Below are 27,701 nucleotides of genomic sequence, written 5' to 3' on the forward strand. Positions count from 1 at the left end.
AAAACACAGATAAAGTGCCGTTCCATATAAACAGTGTAAAGAATCAGAATCAAAAAATCACTCAGAAATGCGAAAAACTATCCCACTAGTAATGTGGCCAAAGCTGCCGGCAAACCTGGTGGCGGATCAACCAGGAATAGAGAAACCCTATTTTTTTTAATATAATAAATTAACATTGTCAGGAGGCAGTGAAACTGGTCAGGCAGGGAAATAGAGAAGGGAGTAGAAAGAAGGAGAGAAGGAAAAATTGGGAAAAGAGGAATAAGAAGATCAAGGCAGATTTCAGTAAATGTTCATTCGTATTTTCACTCTTTGGAAAGAAACACTGTCAACTTAATCAACCCAGAACAATCTTCTCTATCTTACTCTTTTGGACATTTGACTTTCCTGCAAACTTAGTTCTGTTTTCTCCCTATCCATCTCAACCCTTCTCACTGTACCAAGCAAAGGAGATATATCTGTACTTCTATCCCCTGCACCTCAATAAGAGTCCAATGGCAAAAGTTTAATGGCTTCATGTATTAGCTGTGGCACAGTTCTTATATTTTAAAAACACTTTCAGACACAGCATACATGAAAAACACTTATCTAGTTTTGGAAAAAAAATTACATATATGAACATGAGGATGTGGATTACTCAAAGATAATTTATGTACCAATAAACGATGCCTGATCAAGTAAGGATCATACACCACAAAAAGTAAACTAGTGGTCATGTTAGACAAAATAAATTTTTTCTCTTAGTTATTAACAGGATTACCCAAGGCCTGACATAGTTTTTTTGTCTGTTTAATGTATTTGATGGTGGCATTTTTTTTAAACCTATAGGACACACACACACACACACACACACACACACACACACCCTTGGAAATCATTTCAGTTGCACTGATAAACATGTCCACATGAAGGTTATTATTTATATGAAATAGGAAAAGACTAAAAGTGACGTAAATCAATTCTCTTCAGGACAGGTATTACAAGGGGACACAAAAGACAAAAAAGGGTAATAGTTTTATTTATTTAAACACAGCCTATTTGGACTAAATCTCTTATGGGTGAGGTGAGTAAAGTTTACCTGATACATTCTTTCTACCTTTAAAAAAAGAAAAACCCTCCCTACCCATATATGCCCCACCCAGAAACTGTGTATTTGAAAAACTGCCCATTTTTCTTTCACAAACGTGTACTTCTAGACAGTCTGCATTATACATCTCTGTGTAGTTAGGTGAGTATATAGCTATATGTCAATAGCTATATAATGCTACCTAGCAGCTGCGGGGCAGGAGGGAGAGGACAATAAATAAATTAGCTAATTATCCCTCTGCCATGCTTTAATTCTTAAAGCTTATTTTTAGAAACCTTTGATCAAAGGTTTTGGTAAATAAATATGGCTAGGGTTTGCATTCTAGACTAATGTATCAAATGTGTACATTTTATGATATATTGATGATGCCTGAATAGTTTTCATTAGTGGTCATTGATTGGGCCTATAATTAAGGCAGAACCTTTTCAGTAAACAAAATTTTCAAAAATCTAAGCAAAAAAGAAAGAAAAATGTGTGGATTTGTTAGTTACACTGCTGTGCTGGGATGGACATGGACACGGACACACACACACACACACACACACACACACACACACACACACACACACACACACACACAAAACTACCTTATAGCAGGACTGAAATGCTATTCACAGCTCCTGTAATGATGATGGTTGGATCTAAGAAATTCTCCAACACCTCCAAATACTAGGTGATATGAACCATTATAGATTTTGTATGGTTTGGTTTTCCTTTGAAAAAAACATTCCAAACACATCATACTGGCTGTGTGAGAACTAAGTGCTGCCACAATCTAATGCTATATATAACTGATAGCCACAAAATGCTTAGGATTTGCAGCAGAAATTTGTTTTTCTATAGAATAATAAGATCTCTTCTCCCTCCACTCGTCACACACTCACACTATGATTCTGAACTGGCCATGTGGTGCAAATAATAAAATATAAATATTATCTATGTGTACACACACACACACGTGTAAAATTTTAAAAATATATAAAGCCACTTCCACCAGGAATAATTCCTCCCCTGCTACTATCCTATCAACACAATCAAAAGCTGAAATTCCAATTTGTAGCCAGAAACTCCACATTAAACTAAACTGAGAAGGGACTCTGTGGTGGGAGGGTGAAGCAGGGAAAGAACTGTTGACATGGCATGTCTGTCAGCAGCGAAGCCCCAGATAGCCAAGGCCCGACAGCAGTAAAACAGCCCTTTTGACCTGGTGACCCACTTTTAATATTAAAGACAGAGCCCCAACATACTAAGAGTGAGGGAAAAGACCCCATTAAATTATGTTTCCAACTACATTAACTTAATTTGGGCTAATGTTTCAGGAATCCATCTAGAGATCTTCCTGATGGTTCCACCTTCCTGACTGACCCCAAATGTAACTGCTCTCTCTGAATTGTCTTCAAAGTCGTTCACGTTTACTTTTAATGCTGCCCTCAATTAAGGAAATTGGGGAGGGGGAAGGAGAGTGGAGGAAAGCTGCAATCAGTTAACTCGTTTATTCTATGACTTTTTAAACTTTTATTTTTTTTAAAAGGGTTTTCTTTTTGGAAACGTTGCAAAACAAAACCTATATTAAAATAAGCTTTTCCCTTAGATTTCTCTTGCCAACAATACAAAATCAATAGTTTATGATACAGCAGTGCATGTGGTATAGGGAAGGGGTCAAAAGCATTTCCTGTTTATGGTTAAGTCACAATATAAAACAACCCATGTAAGAAGAGACAACACTTACAGAACAGATTGTGGAACAGAGTTGTGCCTGTAATGCTGGAGGCTCTTCAAAGGAAAAGACACCCCAGCCTCCCAACACCAATAATTTGGTTTATGAATAGTGTAGTGGTTAAAGAAAAAAACAAACATAGTTCTCCTCTGCCTGCTCCCCTCTCAAAAGCTTAATGATAACCAGCCCTACACCAATGAGAAAGTAGTTTAACAAAAAATCTTCTATGTTTTATAAAATAATAAAACTGTAGTTCCGGCCCAAATTCAGAGCCTACAGTTCTAAACATGTTTCTTTATGATAAAGGAATGAGATGCTTCATGACACCAAGCTGCATGGGAATCTAATGATGAAGCCAAGTTCTCAAAATTAGCTTTTACAGAATTTTATCTACAATAAATTCATCCTTTATATGGTTTGCCAAGCTGCTTAACCAATATGTTTTAGGTCATTTGAGCAATTACCAAAAATGTAATGGTTTTTTAAACATATTTATCCTCACCTTCAAGTACATAAGGTCAATTCACTAAATTTCTTTCTAGTCCTTGGGATTCACCCAAATCATCCTCACTTCAAATTAATTCATTCTTCTTAGGAATGCATCAAGAGAGGACATAGTTTTAAACGTTTAAGTCCTGTCCTACAGCTCCCAATTCAGACTCAATTTTACATTTGGTATAGGGTGAATGGTCCAGAGTAAACAATCACCTTTTGAAATCTGGACATGAGGAAGATGAGGAACCTTCCAAAGAACATCTGTCCCATTCGAGGCAACGTTTTGGCCCAACTTTTATATGATGTTTTCACTAACCCCAGAAGCATCCTGCAACAGCTGGTGTCTATTCTCAAGTGGGCACAACTTTGGAATAAGTGAAAAGAAGTCAGTAACAAGAACAGATGCTGACTGAATAAAGGAATACACCGTGTGAATTAAAACTTTTTTTTTAAATGCACAAAGCATACAATGAGCAAAAACTGTGAAGGATGATGAAAATGTTACAACACATTCCTCAGCACCAACATTTCATTTCCTAGAACTGCATGTAAACTGTAGAGGAGTTACAAAACCATGAAATAATGATAATTAATTAAATAACCAAAACATGCTTCATCTCAAATGACAGAAACATTCCCCTTAGCTGGAAGAACTATCATTAGTGTTTGTGAAGAGTTGGGGTTCTAGTGAACTGTACTAATGAAACAAACACTCAAAGTTATAAACTATTGCTCAAACTGCTCTTGAAGGACATAAAAATACACAAATGGCAAGTGATACAGGTGGTTTCTTCACCCGTTTTCCCAGTTGAATGAACTTGAAAATCCCATCACTTTCCTCCATTTTTTCTCCACACAACTGTGCTACGAATTCCGAGCAAACAAAGTCTTGTGGCTCATTCCAACTCTTTAAGGCTCCATTCTAACCAATATATACAAACACACATGTACACACAGGTGTACATGTCAGGGTGTGAGTGTGTGATTGTGTGTGTGATTGTGTGTGTAGGTATGAGTGTGTGTGTGTGTGTGTGTGTGTGTGTGTGTGTGTGTGTCTAGGTTCCTGGAACTACAGAAAGTTCCACTCTGTTCTTGGAGAGAAGGCTCATCAGCTACAGGTGTGAGGTTCAAGGATCTCCATGCACGGAGAACTTCTCTGGCTTGAAGCGTTCTATGTTTTGGTTTGGCCCTGAGCTGTTTGTCACTCCTGTGTCAGGTCTAAGTTCAGAATTCTCAGGTGGAAAGAACATGAAAACGAGAGAGACAACCGTGTGCACACACAGATGCCCGCCTGCCCAAGAGTGGGCTCCTCACAGTGCTGGCCGGGTGGTCCGCCCGCCCTCCATGCTAAGCAGCTGGGAGGCCTTTTCTGTTTCCAGCAGCTCATCAAATATATCTCTAGAAGAGGAAGGGGGAAATCAACAACAAAAAAAAAAAATCACAAGCAGGTAAAGAAAATGGGATATCAAATGTAAGCGCAGAACTAACCACAAGAATGATTAATATTTAGTGACTGTTCTCTTGGGAAAAAGCAGCCTCTTCTTTCAATCTTCATCCTGGATTGAAATAACAACCCAGGTCTCAAACAATTTGCTATTAGTACCTAAAAATTATCAGAGGATCTTAGCTAGAGCTACTGTTTTTATAAAAATGATAGGCAATCAATCTGCAATGTACACAAATCATGGATCAAGGGGTCTTAAAAATCATTAAATATTTGAATTTAGAGAACTTCTCTGGCACATTTGACATTTAAAAAAGGTTTATAAGTGGATCTCTCTTATTCCCAATGGGAGATCACCAAGTACAGGATTCTAGATCCCAGTAACCACTCACTCTATTGCTTCTTGAAAACCAACAAATGGAGTACAATGTGAGAAGAATTAAAGCTACTAGTATTAGAGAAGTATAACGCTAATTTTATCAGAAATTTCAAACTAAAAAAAGTAATGAAAATTCAAAATGGCAAAAACGCTTAAATATTTTATCTCCAGATAAAGGAAGATAAAAAAAGCTAGCTAATGTTTGGCCTGAGTCCTCTTTTGGCCATTCTCTTACTTGTGCATATAAAAGAAGATGTAACCACTCCGATCTCGATCACTCTGAACTGAGGCCTCTTGGATTTTAGACACCTCCAGGTCATTGTAAGTGAACCAGGCCTGCTTCTTAATGTCGTACACATCACTAATGTAATGACCTAAAACAAATAAAGTAATGATTTTCCCAACAGCACTGAGACTTCATAAAGGACAGGAAATGGATCTCTGATTTCATTGGTGTAAGGAACTCCCCCCTCACCAAACAGACTGACATCCTCTGCAACCTAGAGTTCTGGGGAGTTGCCCAGAGCACTAAGAGTTCAGTGACTTAACCAAAATCCCAAGTCAGGATGTGTCAGAAGCAGGGCTTGAACACAGGTCTTCAAGGCCATCCTTCTATACACATTGCTTTTCACAGTTTAAAAAAATAAAAATAAATCTTTATAGCGTCTTATTTTTAAAAAATCCTGGAAAAGGATAAACACTAAAAATTTCTGTAAATTTTAATGAATTTGTTATCTCCTTTTATTAGTACTCTCTTTATTGATGCAGATTGAAATTTAACCATCAATCCCCATTCTAAGGGATTCTAGACCATAAGTTCCATAAATCTTCCAGAGAAGGTGTACCTAATATTTTAGAGGATTACATTTGCATTTTAATATTCTGTGTATATCAAAGCACTAAATTTTAGAGGAGATGATGTTCATTGGATAAATATTTGTGCAATCTCATAATTTCTATATCAATTATAGTCCAAATGACCTCATCTCTCTCTCTACACACATACACCCCACCCCCCACCCTCCACCTTTCTATAATACTTTACAAAAGCACAGATTATCAGAGTTGAATAGTCAACTTAGTTTTATCTAGAAAGGACCAAGAATCCTTTCTTCATACATCCCTAACAACTTTGGATGAGGCAGAAATCCACTATTTCCTGAGGCAGGCCCCACTGTGCTTTTTGATCTCTCTAGGTTTTCTCCTTCCATCAAGCCTAAATCTGCCTCTCCATTACTAGCAAGCGTTGACCCTACTACTGAATAAGCCTAATTCCTCTTCCAAGAGGCATCTTCAAATACCTAAAGATGACTACATGGTCATAGCGTTCTATTCTCCAGGTCAAATTCCTGACTGATAAATACTATATTCTATAAATATTCCCCTGACTATGGCACTGCAGCTGTGGGATCTGATTGTGGCAGAAGAAAATAGAATTATCAGCCTCATTTTGGTCACACTGCCAATCAACGTATCCTGAAACAGCTGTTTAAGCTGTCATATCATATGGCTAACTCATATTCAGACTGCATTGTGTGCTGAACACCTCCACTCCATTTCCTAATTTTTTTCCCATAGGAACTAGTGTCTAGTCACACCTTCCCAATCCTATATTGATGAAACAGATTTTTAAAAAGTAAGTGGAATTAATCCTTAATAAATCTCATTCTACCATTCTAATTTGTTAATCCTTATTGACTCCTAATTTTCACTTACCAAATCATCTACCTTTCATAGGTTTGTTTACCTGCAAATTTGAAAAGTATAGATTCTTCATCTAGGTCATAAAAATGTGGAACAAAGCAGGGTCAAGGACCCTCTCTGGGGCACAAAGTACAAGGAGGGCTCTCTGAGGCACTAAAACACATCATCTAAGCTGACAGACGCCATGAGTGACTAGTCTCTATGTTCAGTTTTCCAGACATTCTCAATTCATTTAACTACATTATGACTAGTGTATTTAACAGTAATACCTCAACAAACTTTAAGATTTTCAAAGCACTTTACATAAATTACCTCATTTCATCTTCACAAAAACCATCTCCTCCATTTTGTCCTCAAGGAAAACATCAGAGACTGTTTCAACTTTTAGTACAGGAAATGCCCCTCCAAGTCACAGAGTCAGCTGATCGGAGAACCCAGACAAGTTACACACTAAGATACATACTTCTACTATATGAAAGCTCAAATGGTCTTTTACCTGAAGAAGATGTGCTTCCAATATGGCTGACAACACTGATGAGTCGATAAGAATGGGGAAGATTCCCTGTCTAAAAAACACAAGTGACTGTGAGTTTTACCTCTGTATCTAAAATATGAAATCTAAGCTTGAACATCCAAGCAGATATAAAGGAACCGTAATAATTGGAACCTCCATCAAGTTACAGTGAGCCATGAACACTTTATACACATCATGTAATCTATATATCAGGTGGACAGATCATCCCGATTCAATCCAATTAACAGCTACAAAGCGCATGCCACATATAAGATACTGAATCTAAGAACAATAAAATGCTTTAGTGTTAGTTATCAATACTTATTCAGTATCTACTGGCCTGAATCAGTATTTTGCTGGGGAAAAAAAGAAAAAAGAATTTCTCCAAGAATATCTGCTTTGAGGACTGAAGGTAACACTTTGTAGTCATCTATCTCAAAGTACCATACTGCTGAGTTCTCATCGAGTATATACAAAAAAGGTTAAATTTTATTTTTTACTCCAGTATTTTTTTGATGAAAAAAAAAAAGGAAAAGAAGGAAAATGAGGAGAAGCTTGAGTCCTCACCTCAGCATTTCTCTTCAACTCCTCTGCTTCAGCTTCCGTGTATTCCATATCAAAAACATCTTCATTTCCAGAGTCCTCATCAGAGCCTACTCCATCCAGAAAGGAACTGTTAAATTCTGAAGGGCAAAGACAAGGACTGGTGAGGGCCTTTGATAAAGACCAAGAGATTCAACCATAAAGAGTGGAATTAAGCCTGGATTCTATATCCCAAGCAAAAATATGCTATAAAAACAATGAAATTTTCTATGCAAGTCATGTTCGATTAGGCATCTCACAATGGGTAGCTCTTTAAGCTAGACTGACACATAACACATGTAACATGGGGGGCCCTGGGTCTAACCCTCACAAGAAAAGAGAGAAAAGGAGAACAGAACTTGATGCCTAATGCAGTTTCTTCTAACATGATGTCAATTTTCATGTCATATTTTTCCCTTTAAGCTAATCAAGCACAAGAATCAGAACACAATACCCATTAAATTTTCTGGGATTTTGAGGTTAAGCAATTACTGAACTATTTAAGAGTTCATAACGAAAAGTACTTTGAAAAATTAAAACTACCAACTCCTAAAGACTGGGCGGTCAATTAAAAACAAACAAAAAAGCCCAGCAACATAGTATTCCTGGAAGTGGCAGGGTTAACATTAAGAACAAGCACAGTTACTCCCCAACAGCACATAGCTTCTCAAATTTTCTGGATTCCAAGTAATGCTATATTAAAAGATTAGATTCATCCCCTTACTCATGCTGGGATGCACAGTTTAAATAATTCCCAGAACAGACTAAATAGACATGGAAGAGATAGAGGTAAGAATAACAAAAACCTCCTGCTGGTCTCCACTCTAGGATGAGTAGAGAAAAGGCATATGACCTAATTAAAAACTTTACAATGTTATTAGTCTGAGCTCCACTTGAATGGACATTATTTGAACTAGGTCTAATCTAAGCCCAGAATTAAGATTTATTTCAATTTGTGTGGCTATCCATCTGTAATAAGACAAAAACATTTAAAAATGATCTATTATGGACACTCATGATGTTATGAGTGGCATGGAGTAAATGTAAATAACTTAAAAAAGATCCATAGGTGTCACTAATAAACAGGATACCAAGAGAATACGGAATCCTAATTCACTTAATCTTAAATGAAATGGAATCTCTTTAAAAAAGGAAGTATTTCACTAAAGAACAGCAACTTATACAAGTTCCTGAAAGATTCACAGTGTACCAAACAAAATTATATTTTTAAACAACATCTGACAATGAAATGCTACACATTTGTGTCTTTTCAAATATTACAGTGGTACTCATATAAGGAAAGCTGTATTATTTAAAATAGAGGTAAAGATAAGTAAATTGCCCACCTTGAAGACTCAATTCTGTGGCTCTTTTGAGGTCATCATCTTCTTTCTGTTCTCGTGCCTCCTATGGGGATGTAAAAAATCTAGTTCGTTTAAAAAGTTCAGTGTCCTATTCTGGTTTCTACAACAAATGTGATATTGTAGATTAGAAGTTCTGCATGGAGGAATGTTCATTACCTTCTAAGACTTTAATTTTCAGTAACAAAAGGACTGCAATAAAACTCAATTACAAGTTCAGTATTCTAATATTTAGAATAAGCCAAAATCTCTAATTATGTTCCTTTTTCTTCTTCATTATTCATCAAAAGGGTATCACAACAAACTTCTGGATGAACTGACAAAGAATGTAGTTTGCCTCTCAGAATGCCAGATTTGGCCTCAGATTCCAATATTCAACTCCAATCATTTCCCATTGGTGTCATTCAACTTTTTCAGAAGTGTCTGATTCTTCATGATTCCATTTAGGGATTTCTTGGCAAAGACACCGGTTTGTCATTTCCTTCTCCAACTCATTTTACAGATGAGGAAACTGAGACAAATAGGGTTAAGTGACTTGCCCAGGGTCACATCGTTAGTAAGCATCTGAGGCCAGATTTGAACTCTCGGAGATGAGTCTTCCTGACTCTAGGCCCTGCGCTCTGTGTCACCTAGCTACTCCAATCATTTCCTAACAGAATGCAAACTCAACTAATAATGATTTAAAGCACTAACAAGGTAGGAAGAAGCAGTACAATCCAGCTCTCTCCCAACAACTATTCTACAAAGATCTAGGAAACACACCAGTCCAAGTCCTGATTGGGAAATTCAAGGAAAAAAAATCAAGGTCTAGGGCAAGTAATAGTCACAGATCCTAGGCTATGCAGTGAGCAAGAAGTGAAGGGTAAGGTAAGTAGCAGCAGTTGTGAGGCTCTGACTCTGAACTAGCTCCTATCCAATAGGAAACTCACAGTGCAGTCACTCTGAACCCTGAACATCCTGGCTGATAGAAAGGAGATGAGTTCATTAGCAGGCTGTTGGAGATCCAGCCAGTGGTGATGCTCACACCAAAATCCAGGTCAGAAAGCTTGAAGAGTTCAAACCAGGAAGATGGTGTTCAGATTTCACCTTTGGGTCAATCAAAGTTTGCAGGTCTCCAGCCTAAGCTGTCTCCCAGATCTTGGAATAACACAATGCTCAATACTAGGGGAGAGCAGCAGCAGGACCCGAAACAGGACTAAGTATGGCAGAGACATTACAGAAGTGTGCATAACCTGGCCTGAACATAGCCCCAAAGTCAGGCAATAAAGGTGGAAGAATGAGCAAACTAAAGTCTAATGTTTAGCATGGTTCCTGTACTACAGCAGTAGCTTAACCTATGCTAGTTCGCTGCCCCTCCTCTGCCCTCAAAGAAGAATCTCACCATAAAGAACTATTACTGAGCTAGGGAAGCTCAGGAATCTAGAAGAGAATTACTTTAAAATATTTACAAGCAAAAAAACCTCAAAGAAAAATATAGCTTGGCCACAAGTTCAACTAGAATTCCTGGAATACATGAAAGAAAAATTTAAAAGAGAGTTAAAAATTATTTTATAAATTAAATGAAAGCACTAGAGGAGAGATGGGAAAAATAAATGAAAGTTATGGAAGAACTGGATAGGGAATTATTAGCTTGGCACAAAAGGAACACATTTTTCCCAAGCAATATACTACCTGAAAATTAGAGCAGATGAAACAGAAATAAAAGACTTCATAAGAAAATACGTAATATTGGGGCGGAGCCAAGATGGCGGAGTAGAAAGACGCACATACACATAGCTCCAAACCCACAACCCACAGAACGGCTACAGGGAAGTAATTCGGCGAATTCTTCACCCAGAGGCCATGGAACATTGGAGCGAGGGAGATTTCTGTTCCGGAGAGACCTGCAAACCTCTCGCGGGGGGTCCTTCGTGCTGCAGACTGGGCGCTGGGACTAGGAGCTGAGTGCAGCCCTGCCGCGGCCGCGGCACCGAGAGGAAAAGATCCAAGCGGGCTTCAGGGACGGGATCTCCAGCAGCCACACAAGTCCCTCCACCCACAGGTGACTGGGTCGGTGAGAGAGTCTCTTTGGCGGGTCGAGAGGGGAGTGGGGTGCCCCCATAACTCAGGCCCCCCCGGGAGGTAGAAGCTGAGAGGCGGCTGCAGACAGGGGCTCCCCAAGCGGGCGGGAGCCTGAATCCATTGTGGAAGGTCTGTGCATAAACCCCCTGAGGAAACTGAGCCTGAGAGGCGGCCCTGCCCTGACCTGACCATCTGAACTTAATTCTCACACTGAATAGCAGCCCTGCCCCCGCCAAAAGCCCTAAGGCTGGAAGCAGCATTTGAATCTCAGACTCCAAACGCTAGCTGGGAGGATCAGGAGGCGAGGTGGGTGTGAGGAAAATATCCAGAGGTCAAGTCACTGGCTGGGAAAATGCCCAGAAAAGGGAAAAGAAATAAGACTATAGAAGGTTACTTTCTTGGTGAACAGGCATTTCCTCCCTTCCTTTCTGATGAGGAAGAACAATGCTTACCATCAGGCAAAGACACAGAAATCAAGGCTTCTGTGTCCCAGCCCACCCAATGGGCTCAGGCCATGGAAGAGCTCAAAAAGAATTTTGAAAATCAAGTTAGAGAGGTAGAGGAAAATCTGGGAAGAGAAATGAGAGACATGAAGTCAAAGCATGAACAGCAGATCAGCACCCTGCTAAAGAAGACCCAAAAAAATGTTGAAGAAAATAACACCTTGAAAACTAGCCTAACTCAATTGGCAAAAGAGGTTCAAAAAGCCAATGAGGAGAAGAATGCTTTCAAAAGGAGAATTAGCCAAATGGAAAAGGAGATTCAAAAGCTCACTGAAGAAAATAGTTCTTTCAAAATTAGAATGGCACAGATGGAGGCTAAGGACTTTATGAGAAAGCAAGAAATCACAGAACAAAGCCAGAAGAATGGAAAAATGGAAGATAATGTGAAATATCTCATTGGAAAAACAACTGACCTGGAAAATAGATCCAGGAGAGACAATTTAAAAATTATGGGGCTACCTGAAAGCCATGATCAAAAGAAGAGCCTAGACATCATCTTTCATGAAATTATCAAGGAAAACTGCCCTGAGATTCTAGAACCAGAGGGCAAAATAAGTATTCAAGGAATCCACCAATCACCACCTGAAAGAGATCCAAAAAGAGAAACTCCTAGGAACATTGTGGCCAAATTCCAGAGTTCCCAGGTCAAGGAGAAAATATTGCAAGCAGCTAGAAAGAAACAATTCAAGTATTGTGGAAATACAATCAGGATAACACAAGATCTAGCAGCCTCTACATTAAGGGATCAAAGGGCATGGAATAGGATATTCCAGAAGTCAAAGGAACTAGGACTAAAACCAAGAATCACCTACCCAGAAAAACTGAGTATAATACTTCAGGGGAAAAATTGGTCTTTCAATGAAACAGAGGATTTTCAAGCATTCTTGATGAAAAGACCAGAGCTGAAAAGAAAATTTGACTTTCAAACACAAGAATGAAGAGAACCATGAAAAGGTGAACAGCAAAGAGAAGTCATAAGGGACTTACTAAAGTTGAACTGTTTACATTCCTACATGGAAAGACAATATTTGTAACTCTTGAAACATTTCAGTATCTGGGTACTGGGTGGGATTACACACACACACATGCACACACACACACATACATAGAGACAGAGTGCAAGGAGTGAATTGAAGAGGATGGGATCATATCTTGAAAAAAAAAATGAAATCAAGCAGTGAGAGAGAAATATATTGGGAGGAGAAAGGGAGAAACTGAATGGGGCAAATTATCTCTCATAAAAGAGGCAAGCAAAAGACTCATTAGTGGAGGGATAAAGAGGGGAGGTGAGAGAAAAACATGAAGCCTACTCTCATCACATTCCACTAAAGGAAAGAATAAAATGCACACTCATTTTGGTAGGAAAACCTATCTCACAATACAGGAAAGTGGGGGACAAGGGGACAAGCAGGGTGGAGGGGATGATAGAAGGGAGGGCATGGGGAGGAGAGTGCAATTCGAGGTCGACACTCATGGGGAGGGATAGGATCAAAAGAGAATAGAAGTAATGGGGGACAGGATAGGATGGAGGGAAATATAGTTAGTCCTATACAACACAACTATTATGGAAGTCATTTGCAAAACTACACAGATTTGGCCTATATTGAATTGCTTGCCTTCCAAAGGGAAGGGGTGGAGAGGGAGGGAGGTAAAGAAGTTGGAAATCAAAGTGTTAGGATCAACTGTCCAGTAATGTTCTTGCCACTAGGAAATAAGAAATACAGGTAAAGGGGTATAGAAAGCTATCTGGCCCTACAGGACAAAAGAGAAGATGGAGACAAGGGCAGAGAGGGATGATAGAAGAGAGAGCAGATTGGTCAGAGGGGCAATTAGAATGCTTGGTGTTTGAGGGGGGGAGGGGATAAAAGGGGAGAAAATTTGTAACCAAAAATTTTGTGAAAATAAATGTTAAAAGTTAAATAAATAAATTTAATTATAAAAAAAAAATACGTAATATTAAAACAAATTCAAAAGACTGGAAAAAAAACAGGAGAAAAGGTATTTCAATAGTATAAAAAAAGACTAATTCAGAAAATAGATTGAGAGAATTTAAGAATCATTAGATAACCTTTATGATAGCCAAAACAAAAAAGGGGACTAGACATATTATTTCAAGAAGTCATAAACTGCTCAAATATCTTATAAAAGTAGGAGGTAAAATGGAAATAAAAAGAGTTGACTGCTCATCTCCTGAAAGAAACCCCAAAATGAAAATTCCCAGTATTTATAATCAAAATGCAGAGCTTCCAAGACAAAGAAAAAAAATGCTGCAAGCAGCTAGAAAAAATGAAAGAATTAAAGTACAGAGGTGCCACAGCACCACCTAAGTTATTTAACAGCCTCTATGATAAAGGAGCAGAGAGCCATAATATCATAATCCAGAAGGCAAAAAATATAGGCTAATAATCAAGAATATCCTATCCAGCAAAGCTGAGTACAGTTCTACAGGTGAAAAAAACATCTGTAATGAAATAGAGGGGACTTTCAAGCATTCCTGACGAAAAGACAAAGCTGCATAGAAACTTTGAAATACAAACAGGAGACTCTAGAGAAACATAAAAGGATAAAATGTAAGCCAGAAATCAAAAAGAACTAAACAAAAATGAAACGATTATACTCAATGGGAAAATGATAATATAAATCCCTTCAGAATCTTAGTATCATTACGGATCACAGAGGAGGTCTAATAAGATGAAGGTTCAAGAGTGGGTTTTGTTATGGTTTGATATTCCTGAAGAAAGGAAGGAGAAATGACCTCATTGTGATACATGAATAAAAGACCATACAAACATGGAAGAAGGTGACAGAGGGCAGGTGATTTGAACTACATTTTCATCTAAATGGGGCAAAAATGCATATACATGCAGAGTTGGGTACAGAAATACATTTCAATGAACAGAGAAACAAGGGAAAGGGAAGAAGGGAAAGTTAGGGAGGATAGATTAAGAGAGGGTTAACTCTAAACAGGGAGGATAAATAGCAGAGAGGCTTAAAAGGAAAAAACAAGAACATACGATTGAGATCTGAAAGAGAAGAGGGACAGGGGAGTATCAAACTTAAAGCCTTGGTGCCAAGCACACTAGTCCTTCAGAATTATCCTTTTCTTCATAAAGATGGGGTAGGAAATAAAGAGAAGAAAAAGTATAAAATGATGGAGAAGTACACACTTAACATCCAAAGAAAGAACTATGGGATAGGAATGCCGAATGAAGCAGACAATTTTTCTCTTGTGTTATGTCTTGTTTTTTCTCATGGTTTCTCCCATTCAGTTTAATTCTTCTATGCAACATGACTAAGGTGAAAATGTGTTTAGTAAGAATGTATGTACAGAACCCATATAAGATTGCATGCTGTCTCAGGGAGGGGGAAAAAATTTACGACTTATGGAAGTGACTATTGAAAACTGAAAACAAATTAATTAAGAAAATGAAATTGAAGGAATTAGAATAGGTAAAGAAGAAAGTTATCACTCTTTGCTGATTTATACTTTGAGAAGCCTAGAAAATCAAGTAAAAAACTTCTTGAAATAATAAACAACTTCAGCAAAGTTACAGGATATAAAATAAACCCACATAAATCATGGGCATTTCTACATATTATTAACAAAGCCCAACAGCAAGAGATAGAGAAATTCCATTTAAAGTTATTGTAGACATTATAAAGTATTTGGGAGTTTATCTGCCAAAACAAACCAAGGAGCTATATGAACACAATTACAAAACCCTTTTCATAAAAATAAAGTCTAATGTTTAGATCTAAATAATTGGAAAAAAATCAGTTGCTCGTGGGTAGGCCAAGCTAATATAATAAAAATTACAATTTTACCTAAATTAATTTTTCAGTGCCAAACCAATCAAACTACCCAAAAATTATTTTGTAGAGCTAGAAAAAATAATATAAAAATTCATCTGGAAAAACAAAAGGTCAAGAATATCAAGAGAATTAATGAAAAGAAATGCTAGGGAAGGTGGCCTAGTCATACCAGATCTTAAATTGTATTATAAAGCAGCAATCATCAAAACTAGTTGTTACTGCCTAAAAAATAGAGGGGTAGATCGGTGGAATAGGTTACGTATATGACACACGGTAGTCAACAATTATAAGCAATCGACTGTGTGATATACCCAAGGATCCGAGATTCTGTGATAAGAGCTCACTGTTTGACAAAAACTGCTGGGAAAACTGCAAAATAGCATGACAAACTGGGCACAGACCAGCGTCCGAACCATAAACCAAAATAAAGTCCAAATGGGTACATGATTTAGGTGTAAAGGCTGATACTGTAAAAAATTTAGGGGAGAAAGGAATAGTTTATCTGTCAGATTTATGGAGAATGGAGGAATTCATGACTAAACAAGAGATAGAGAACATTATGAAATGCAAAACAGATAATTCTGATTATGTTAAATTGAAAAGTTTTTGCACAAAGCCAATGCAACCAAGATTAGGAGGGAGGCAGAAAAATACCTATGTAAGAATGATTTAAAGGAAAAAGTAAAAAAAAAAAATGCAATATTTAAGAAATTTTATTTTTATGAACAAAACAACAGGTAGCCCAAGGAAAAACAGGCCCCTGGTATCAAACACAAAAGCCATGTTTATCTTTTTTAAAATTAATTTTATTATTTATTATTTTTCGTTTTTAACATTCACTTTTCTAAGATTATGAATTCCAATTTTTTTCTCCCTCTCTCCCCTCCCCAAGACAGCATGCAATCTGATCTAGGCTATACATGTACAATCATATGTTAATGTTAATATGTTTACCTTTTTAATGGGATTTAAATTACCTGCTACTATAATATTGTACAAAGTTCTGTAACCTTACTGATTATCTTACTTTTCTTTTTACTGTGCTATTAAATACATCCTTGGTGATTAACACTTAAAGAATACTTTCTGCAGTTAATAATCGAAGTTTGAGATCTTTTTGTGGTGGTAAAGTACTGAAAACAAAGGAGGAAACATCAAGTGGGGAATAACTACAAACTTTGGTACATGAATGTAATGGATTATGGACTGTGCTATAGGAAATGAAGAATTTCAGAGAAACTTGTAAAGACCTGTAAGAGCTGATGGCAGAAAAAAGAAGAACCAGGAGAATGTTTTACACTATAAATAATATCAACACTGTAAAAATGACAATTCTGAAAGACTTTGAGAGCCCTAACCAGCACAGCGATCATTCGTGATTTGTCGGCATCAATGATGGAGTACGCTCACATCTCCTGAAAGAGAGGAGATAGACTAAAATGTAAAATAATAAGACAGATATTTCTAGACAAGGCCAATATGGAAAACTGTTTGACTTGATATGCCTATTTATTGCAGGGGTTTTGTTTCCCCATTCCTATCCCGGTCTAGGGACTGCAATGAAGGGAAGAAAAAAAAAAAGCTTGATAATGGGGGAGGGAGGGGAAGAGAAGAGGGAGGAGAGAGAATGGGAATGTCGCTGGCATTTCCCCTGCAAAACAAGTTACACAAATGGATTAAATTTCTTTCCAACAAGTTCCTGCCAAGAAATCCTAATTCTCCTAGAGCAGTAGGGCTTATTTCCTTGCAAAGTTGGTAGTAAGTTTCTTCATGAAAGAGACTATGAGATTAATTTTCTGACTTTGCTAAGATATTTAATTGATCCAGGAATACTTTCATGATCCCTCTGCAGATTGGTTACAATTTTCCACACAGACTTCACAAGAACTCTCTAATGCGTTTATTGTGTAATAATAATGCATATTTTATGTGTTTCACACAATTCTCCCAACTAGACTACAAATTATTAGAGGGCAGGAAGTAGTGTCTAATCTAAACTATCTCCTCAGTCCAGTGTTCCCCACACAGTAGATCAACAAATACCCACATTTTACTTTGTTGTATTAAACTTACATGTTCTGGATATATGTGCCTTGATGAATAAATAGTTAATCGTGAAAAGGAAAGGACATGTTAAGTATTATACAAATGAGTCAATATCTTGAGGCAAGGGAAACAAGCAAAACAAAATTAAAGTTGTCTTTTACCCTCTTAAACTAATCTAAAAAAAAGATGCTAAGAATTCTTCTAACTTTCTAAATCCTAGCAATTTGCTTAGAGCTCTTAAACCAGCAGAGCTACTACAATCATTTACTTAAAGAAGCAGAAAGAAAATATGTTTTTCTTTGCTAAAGTGTTTTAATCTTAGATATGCTCAGGCCAGTGACCAAAAGAATAAGATATTTAAAAGAAATGGGATTTATAGCATCAAAAAATTGGAAATTGAGGAGAAGGCCATCATTTGGGGAATAACTAAAGTTGTGGCACATGACAGTCACAGAATATTATTGTCCTATAAGAAATGATGAGCAGGATGGAAAGGAAAGGTTTTTCTGACCTCAGAAAAACCTGGAAAGACTTACATGAGTTGAGAGAGTGAAGTGAGCAGAACCAGTGAGTGAAGAAAAGTGAAGGGAACAGAACCAGAAGAACACTGAACACAGTAACATTATATGATGAACAACTGTGAAATGACTTAGCTATTCCCAGCAATACCATCATCCGAGATAATCCCAAAGGACTGCCAAATTGAAGATGCTTCATTTAAGAAAATGTATTCTCATTATTATATCTGGGAAAGGTCTGGTAATCTTAAGTGAGGCAATTAAAAAAAATTTTTTTAAACAACAAAATTTAAAAAAAATCCTACTAGTGATAAAATGATAACTGAAAGGTATCTTCCTTTCGTAAAAGGTAAGAAAATCTCTCAAAATCAAATCATACTTTGTTGAAGAACCTACAAAGCAGTAGACAATACCAGATATTATTATATGACTGCCACATAACACTTGCATTCATATGCATGTATTCAATGATATATTAGTATGAACAGTTGTTTTTGAAAACTCTGTAAGGAAATTAGATTTCCTGAATTTGATTACTTAGGATTAACGCAAACAACAATATTGTAAATGTATTCTGAATGCTTAACAAATTATTCAAGGCAATTTCAGTTTCATTACCATCTTACTTGGAACTCAGCTGAATGACAGAACCATGAAAACACTACCTGTTAGCCAGGTGCCTGGGGCAAGAAAAGTGAGATGCTAATTAAAACCAAATTAGCTTTGACAAATATAAAACATGACAGACTCAATCACTAAAGAGGAAGTTATTTAAAAGAAAGGGCACTAGAACAGAAAAATAAAATTGTCTTCTAAATGGTATTTGGAAAGACTGCTGTACTTAAAAATCAAAAATACACATACCACCCTAGATCCTGCTAGTCACAGCTTTAGGAAGACATGATCTAAATCCCACTCCTGACAAAATAGTTCTGTGACCCTGGGCAAGTCAATTATCTGCCATTTCAAGGTGTAGAACAGTTTCCTAAGCTACCTCATTCCTAGACAAAATAAAATAAAATAAAGCCAAAAGCACAGCACATGTGTCATGTACACAGAGGAAATTGTCATCATTTTATAAATGTTTCAGTAAAGTGCTGTCGAACAGTGGCTGACAGAAGGGAGGTGCCTGGGTGGCTCTTACTTGCTCCTGGAGGCTCTGGGCGAGGGCCTGCTGGAGTTCTTCCTCCTCCCGCTCTCGCTCCATATCATACTGTTGAAGCCAGTCGACCTCCCCCTGAGACCCTTCTGGAGTTTTGTTTTCTTTATTCTCATCAAAATCTTTAGTGATCTCAGTGAAACTGGCAGGACCTAAGGAAGCAAAAAGAGGATAATTCAAGAATTCTGGCTTTTCCCCAGGTTTCCCAGTTGAATAATTTCCAAAACGATTAAAGTTCCTTGACCTCAGGGCCCAACCTCAATGCCACCAGAGTATTTTCACTTGGAAGCTTTTCTTAAGGAATGTCACAAATACCATTAAAACAAAACCAAACTAACCTGGGACAAAACAATTTCGTCATTCTGTTTTATTCATATGAAAGGGCCAGTTTTAGTTAGATTTTACTTCCAGAAGGGCACTGTGGTCCCTCCAACAGAAAGTGGTGAACAACTTAAGAGGAAACACCAAGATTGTTTTGCATATATTTGCTTACCTACAGTCTTTCATTAGATGTTAAGCTCCCCGAGGGTAGCTATGTCTTGTGCCTCTTTTTTGTATTCCTGACATTTAGCACAGTGCCCCGCACAGCAGGGACTTAATAAATGTTTACTAACTTGAATGAATGAGTCTCTGCTCCAATCTTCACTCCATAGGAAACCACAAGCAAGTCCCATGACTTCTTGGAACCCCAGTTTCCTCATGAAAAAGAGGGATGATAAGAGATTTTTAACTTTCTAAGAATGTACTAGGCTGTGGATAAGAACTATATTAATGCTACTGACTTATTTTTGTAAAAGCAATTTATTTTTTATTCATGTCAGATTCAAAGCTCATCTGATTATCTGTACTATGGAAATGATTTGCAGGGAAGGCAGTCTTAAGTTGTATATAGTACACAAGAGTTAACAGAGAATTAGCCTAAGTCTTGAGAAGACTTCTTACTCCATACTAGAGAATGAGTTGAAGTGCAAGGGCATAGATCTTGCCTAGGGGAGAAAAGAAGCTCTAAGAAGCTCCTCCTTTAGTCCTATGTTTTATCCATCACATTATGTTGCTTTAATATTATCAAAAGGAAGTGAATGCATTCCTTGTCTTGGTTAGTCAGTAAGCATTCATTAAGCACTCACTGTCTGCCAGGCCCTGTGCTAAGCACTGGGGGTACAAATACAGGCTAAAGGCAGCTCCTGCTCTCTAGAAGCTCACAGTCTTAATGCAAGGAGACAAAATGTAAACACTACTATGCACAAACAATTTATATGGGATAACTGGGAGACAATCAATAGAGGGAAGGCATTAGCATTAAAAGGGATCAGTAAAGGCTTGTTGCTGAAGGTGGGTTTTTATCTGGGACCTCAGCAGGTGGAGAAAAGTCTAGGCATGGGGCACAGTTAATGAAAATGTACAGAGTCATCTGAGAGAGAATCCTGTGCAAGAATAAGGAGGTCTATGTCATGAGATCACAGAGAATCCTGGGGAAGAGAGAAATTAGGTGGAAAAAGCCTGAAAAGGAAGACAGGGCCAGGTTGTGATATGCTTTGAAGGCCAAACAGAATTTCACGTTTGAAGCTGGAGATAATAGGAAGCACATGGAGTTTATTTAATGTGTATGTGTGTAGAGGGGTGACATGGTCAGATCTGCACTTTAGGAGGATTAATTTGACAGATGGAGGACAGCCTAGAGAGAGATTGGAGGCAAGATAACTGAGGAAAAGGCTTTTGTAACCAATATGGAGTGGGGAGGCCCACACCTGGTATAGTGCCAAAAGAAGGGAACATGTACAAAAGATATTATGAAGGATAACTGAGTATGGGAAATGAGAGTGAGAAGTCAGGGATGACAACATGGATGGAAACCTTGATGACCGGGATAATAATACTATCCTTAATGGTAACAAGAAAATTAAGAGAGAAGGGGGAAAGATAATGAGTTCAACTTTCGACATTTTGAGTTTAAGATGTTTATTGGATATCCAATCTGAGATATGCAATAGGCATTTGCAGATATGAGTCTGGAGATCAGGAGAGAGATTAGGGCTGGAGGATCATCTCCACAGACAGGAAAATTGAATCCATGAGACTTGATGAGAACATCTAATGAAACAGTATAAAAGGAGAAGAAATAGGGTCTAGGACAGAGTCCTGTTGTGTGAGATAGGGGAGGAGAGAGTGGTAGAAGGTATCTGGGTAATGCGAGATGAGGAAGAGGGGCGATGAGGGAGTTCTCAGCAAGTGGCTTCCATTTTCTCAGTAAAACATGAGGCAAGGTTCTAAGTTAGGAGGATGGAGGCAGGGGAGTGATAAGAGGTTTGAGAAGGGATGAAACAGTTTGGAAGAGCCGCTGTGGAGAGTGGGATAATATCAGTAAGACAATCATAGAAGGATTGCCCAACAGCACTGAGGGCCCTGATGAAATCACATAACAAACTTTTCTAGTGGACCCCACCAGCAAAGTTTCATGGTCTCTAAGCTTCAGCAGTTTGTGATTAGGAGTGAAGGAAGCAGATGGTAGGAGAAATTTAAGGCCAACAAGATCTGCAACAGGATAAAGGGGCAAAGAACATTCTTTTACAGATATCTCCATGCTTCTGTTTGTCAACAGAAAGATCTCAGAAGGCAGTGTTTAAGGTAATCCTATCAAGCATGTTGAAAGAGGCTAACCAAGACAAGTGACATAAATACTGTGTATTTGCTTGGTGACGATGTTGAGAGTAAAAATTACCTATAAAATAATTCTTATATAACTAGAACAGGACACGCATTGGCCAAATAAAGAAAATTAAGCCAAGGGCAAACAAAACTTCAGATCAAGTTGGAAGAGGGCACAGAATAATCACTTTTTTTTGTTTACAAATCTGTAAAAATGTATGTTGTAGTTAGGATTTATGCAGGATTTTATTTCTTGTCTTACATGTTTAATTTTCTTTCTATTGATTGTATAAAATTTTAAAATAAAGTAGTCGCTGTCCTCAGCAAGCTTGTACTATTTCCCACTTTGCTGACTTAAGAAAACTAGTATACAAAGAAATTTAAATTTAGATAAACAGAAAAACTAGGGGAATAGTTATCCATTTAACAATGATCTGTATCCTTAAATAATAAGATACTAAGAAACTTGAAAAATATAATTCAATGTGCAACAACTTAATTTTCAGAAACATCTATTAAATAAAATGAAATATTACATATTTGAAATTCTCAGACTTTTCCATCTACCTTTACATATCATAAATACATAACAATGTTCAATAATGGACATGTTTTAACAGCTACTAGTTACTAAATTTCTAATGCTTTAAGGTTCTGAGAATACAAAAAAAATCTAACTATAACGTTCTGCATTATAACTTATAACTATAAGGACAAATACATACACAGCTTCCACTACTGTTTTTTGCTCATAAGTTTGTGCAAACCTAGAAACCCTGCTGAGAAATCACTACAAAAACTTTTATGTAATTTTATTTTGACAAAAATTCAGACATATAGCAACTTGCTAAAAGGGAAAGTGTAATCAAAACATTTACGTATTTTTAAAGTGAATTTGGAGAAAGAAATTTAATTTATTCATTAATAAAGCGAGAGAAAAAGCAGCACAGCAGTTCAGTGAATATTTATTAAGCATTTAAAGGAATATGCTAGGTACCTGAAACAGAAAGACAAAAATGAAAAAATTCCTGTCCCAAAGTTTATATTCTGCTTGGCTACAACAGGGGGAGCATAATTTAAAGAGAACACATATTCCTTACAATAAATGCAAATATGCCAATCTTGATTCCTCTAAAAGCCATGATTTACCGTGATTTTGTTGTACATGGCAAAGAAAACACTTTTTGAAAAACATCAACCAAATCAGATACTTCTATCTAAGCTAAATAAATTCCCAAATTTAGTCACTGAAAAATCTAATTGAATTCATTCACTTGAATTATTTTAAAATTAATGTATGTTCACATTTATTATGGTTATAGCTGCATTCTAAATGGATCATTTTCTATATGATAGTCATCATTCCCTGTCACATGGAACCATATGGTCCCTGAGATTCTTCACTCCAGAGCTTTCAATGTTTAACAACATTTAACATTAAACAAAATCTAAGTGTTCATGGTTATCATCAGTTCTCCTGTGATAGCATTTCTGACAAAATATTGAAGATGTACTTAATGCAAAAGAAACATTTCATATTAGTGGCAAAACAATTATTAATCAAAATCTTAGTGGTTAAAATAGTAATTTCATGACAACCACAATACAGTCATGAAAACCCTACAATTTGGCTCCTATGGCAAAAAATTTCTTACTCAGTTTTATACACATTTAAAACCCACATGTCAATCTTACAGTTTGATGGCTAGTGGAGAGATTACAGACAACACCATCTTCATGCAGCACAAATTTTCAGCAACCAATGTACTAGTTCAATACATGCTTCTAGACAATTAGCTGATGCAGCCATCAAACCCAGAATGAATCCTACAAAGATGATTTACAATGACCCATTTGTGAAGCTGAGATCAATACAAGCATATAGTTCTGAGATCAAGTGTTTAAAACCATAGATATGGAAAGTGCTCATAACTAGTAAAAATGGACTACTTTGTGAACCAATTCAATTTTAAAAGATTTGGAGTTAACTAACATCTGTGTGTATTTTAAATGAAGGATTTGGGAGAAATCAAATTTCACTTTGTAGGTGGATACTTTCAAATTTCATCTGATGCATGCATGCATATATATATGAATAGTATTATGATACTGACTAGATTTGGGGTAAACTTGTTAGGGGAAAGGAACTCTATTGCAAGAAATATGTTGGGTATTTCTGAGCTACTAAATTACCAGAAACAAGGTGAAAGCAGTATTGACTGAGACAGGCAAGGTGACCAGTAGGTGGTGAAGGACATAAGATATTATCCAAATAAGATTCCATTCCCTCTAGCTCATTCAGTTTTGAATCATTCCATTCATGCCAGAAAAACCAGCATGGACTCTGATAACCTGGCCAAGAACTGGAGAAGTAGGGCAAATATCGGTATATAGTCTTCAAAACAGGTCATTGCTCTGAATGGGAACCTCAAAAGTCAGTACCAGCTCCAGTAATTAGGTGACTGAAGCTAGACTTCTAGCTTGGCTGTAAGAACAGAAGCAGCACTTATATGTTAGACCCAAACCTAGGACAGGAATTTGCAGAGCTCAGACCAGCGGGTCGGTGATCAGACTTCACCCTAGATCAGACTACTTCAAGAGCACTGAAAGCTTTCAGGTCCCCAGTCTGAGTTATTCCTAAAATCCTGGAATAACACAACATTCAATACCACAAGAAAGCATCAGGACCAGTTCAAACTGTTCCTCCAGAAGTACAGAGAACCTAGAGCTAAAATTAAAGTCCAAAGTCAAAAAGGAGGCTGGAGAAATGAGCAAACAGAAAAATTCCACCACAGTGAGTAATCACGGTGACAGGCACTCAAGACACAAACCTAAAAGAGAACGACACTAAAACATCTATAAGCAAAGCCTCAAAGAAAGATAAAGGCTGGGCACAAATTCAACTAGAATTCCCCAAAAAAAGTTGAAACAAGAGCTAAAAAAAAAAAGTTTTATCCATGAGTATTAGAGGAAAAATTTGGAAAAGAAATGAGAGGTATGGAAGAAAGAATTGAAAGGGAATTAATGGTTTGGCACAAGAGTTACAAACCTTGACCCAGCAAAAAACTCCCTGAAAACTGGAATGCACTAAGTAGAAGTCAACGACTCCACAGACAACAAGAAATATCAAAACAAAGTCAAAAGGCTTTAGAAACACAAAAAATTGACATGGGAAACAGACCAAGGAAAAGAAAATTTAATAATCACTGAACTATCTGAACACCATGACCAAAAAAAAAAAAGAGCCTAAATACCATACTGCAAAAAAACTTAAAGAAACCTCCTCAGATCTCTTAGAACCAGAGTAAAACAGAAATAGCATCTATCAGTCACCTCTCAAGAGAAATCTCCCCACCTCGCCATCCCCCCACCCCCGCAAGAAAAGAAATTCTCAAATGAAAATTCTCAGGAATATCACAGCCAACGTTAAGGGCTTCTAGGTCAAATGAAAATACTGCCAACAGCCATAAAGAAGCAATTCAAGCACTAATAGACAGTACCACATGATTTAGTAGTCACCATTCTGAAGGAGTCTACAGCTGAGAATAATTTACTTCATAAAAATAATTATAATACTATAGGAGGAAAAAAATGGAGCTTTAATGAAAAAGATGACTCCTAAGCATTCCCGATAAAAAGCCAAGAGCTGTGCAGTAACTTTGAAGTTCAAAATTAAGAGAAACATAAAAAAGTAAATATGAACCATGACAAATGACTAAACCAAGATAAACTGTTCACATCACAATAAAGGAAGACAATACTTGTCCCCTCTTATCTTTACCATCCTCAATGTTCATAGAAGGAGTCTAATTAGACAATGCATGGGAGCGATTCTGTTATGTTTTAACAATCTTAGAAGAATGGAAAGAAGGGGGAAAAGAACTCCTTAGGGGTAAGGATGATGGGGTAAGGAGGAAGAGAAGGGAAAGAAAGGCTTGGGAAAATTATCTCACAAAAAAGCAGTTTGCAGGTAGACATCTATACCAACAAGGAAGGAGGGCACAAGAGGGCTGACACCTCATCCTCACTCTCAACTGAACTATCCAAAGGAGGTTAAGAACACACATACAGAATTGAATATAGATATACACTTCATTCAACACAGGATTAGGAGGTAAAGGAGAAGAGAGAAATAGAAAGGGAACTAAAAGGAGGGTAAACTAAGGGAGGAATCGGTCTTAAGCAAATCAAATCCTAAGTACATACAAAAATATTTATAGTTTTTTGAGGTGGCAAAGGATAGGAATCTGAATGTCAAAAAACAGGGGGATGCCTTAGGAAGTTATGGCCTATAAATGTGATGGAATACTGTGGGAATGATTAAGGGGATGATTTGAGAGAAACTTGGGAACACTTTTATGAACTGACAGAAAGAAGTGAAGATAAGCAGAACAATTTACATAATGACATCACTATGATAAAGACACAACTTTGAAAGAACAAGGAATTCTGTTCAGTATAAAAGCCAATCGTAATTCCCAGAGATGAATGATGAAACTTGCTTCTTATTGCAAAATTCAAACTTAAAATAAAAAAAGTAGGGAAAACATCAGACCATATAGCGATGACCTTTATGAATATGGAGGTGATGAATGGATATAAGGGATTAGATCTGGTAAAGAACTATGGACAGAGATCCTCAAAATCATTCAGGAGGCAGCAACAAAAACCATACCAAATAAAAAGAAAAGCAATACAGCAAAATGACCATCTGATGAAGCTTAACAAATGGATCAGGAAAGGCAGAAAATGCTCAAGTTAAAGGAAAATGGGACACATAGCTAACTGAATACAGAATTCCAGAAAACAGCAAGAAGAAATAAGGTTTTCTTAAATGGGTAATGCAGAGAAATAAAAGAAAACAAAATGGGAAGGACAAAAGATCTCTTCAAGAAAATCAGAGATATCAAGGAAACATTTCATGTAAAAATGGGCATGATAAAAGACAAAAATGCTAGACACTTAATAGAAGCAGAAGAGATTAAGAAGAGGTGACATGAATCCACAAAAGAACGATATAAGAAAGATCTTAACATTACCAATAACCATGGTAGTGTGGTTACTGATTTAGAGCCAGATTTTCTGGAGAATGAAGTCAAGTGGGCCTTAGGAAGCATTGCTAATAATGTTAGTACAGGTGATAGGATTCCAGCTGAGCTATTTAAAAGTCTAAAAGACGATGCTGTTAAGTTCCAGAACTCAGTATGTCAGCAAATTTGGAAACCCAGTGGTCACTGGGTTGGAAAAAATCAGTTTACATCCCAATCCTAAAGAAAGGCAATGCCAAGTAATGTTCAAATAACTAAATTAATTCTGCACATTTCACATGCCAGCAAGATTTTGCTTAAGATTCTGCAAGCCATGCTTCAGCAATATATAAACTGAGAATTGCCACAAGAACAGGCTGGTTTTCGAAGAGGCAAAGGATCTAGAGACCAGACTGCAAACATTCACTGGCTTATGATGAAAGTAAAGGAGTGTCAGAAAAACATCTACTTATATTTCACTGACTACACGAAAGCTTCTGACTGTGTGTATCACAACAAAATGTGCGAAGTCCTCAAAGAGATGGGAGTATCAGATCACCTTGTCTCCTGAAACCTGCATATAGTCCAAGAACATGGAACAACTGATTGGTTTAAAATTGGAAAAGGAGTATAATATATATGTTG

General features: G+C 37.1%; 1 protein-coding gene across 9 annotated transcripts in view; it reads right to left on the reverse strand.

Annotated features, from left to right (window-relative positions):
* Positions 1-2,578: 2,578 nt before the first annotated feature.
* USP37 (ubiquitin specific peptidase 37) overlaps positions 2,579-27,701 on the reverse strand; it is a 77,997-nt gene continuing 52,874 nt past the window's right edge. For all 9 annotated transcript variants that reach the window (XM_072617772.1, XM_072617771.1, XM_072617773.1 and 6 more), the window contains 6 exons: positions 19,369-19,535; positions 9,269-9,329; positions 7,908-8,023; positions 7,323-7,392; positions 5,358-5,496; positions 2,579-4,697 (listed from right to left, as the gene is read on the reverse strand). In XM_072617772.1, the coding sequence (XP_072473873.1) occupies positions 4,610-4,697; positions 5,358-5,496; positions 7,323-7,392; positions 7,908-8,023; positions 9,269-9,329; positions 19,369-19,535 (641 nt within the window). In that variant the 3' untranslated portion in view covers positions 2,579-4,609. The remainder of the gene's footprint in view (positions 4,698-5,357; positions 5,497-7,322; positions 7,393-7,907; positions 8,024-9,268; positions 9,330-19,368; positions 19,536-27,701) is intronic.

This window comes from Notamacropus eugenii, chromosome 6 (assembly GCF_028372415.1).
Source record: "Notamacropus eugenii isolate mMacEug1 chromosome 6, mMacEug1.pri_v2, whole genome shotgun sequence".
Lineage (NCBI taxonomy): Eukaryota > Metazoa > Chordata > Mammalia > Diprotodontia > Macropodidae > Notamacropus > Notamacropus eugenii.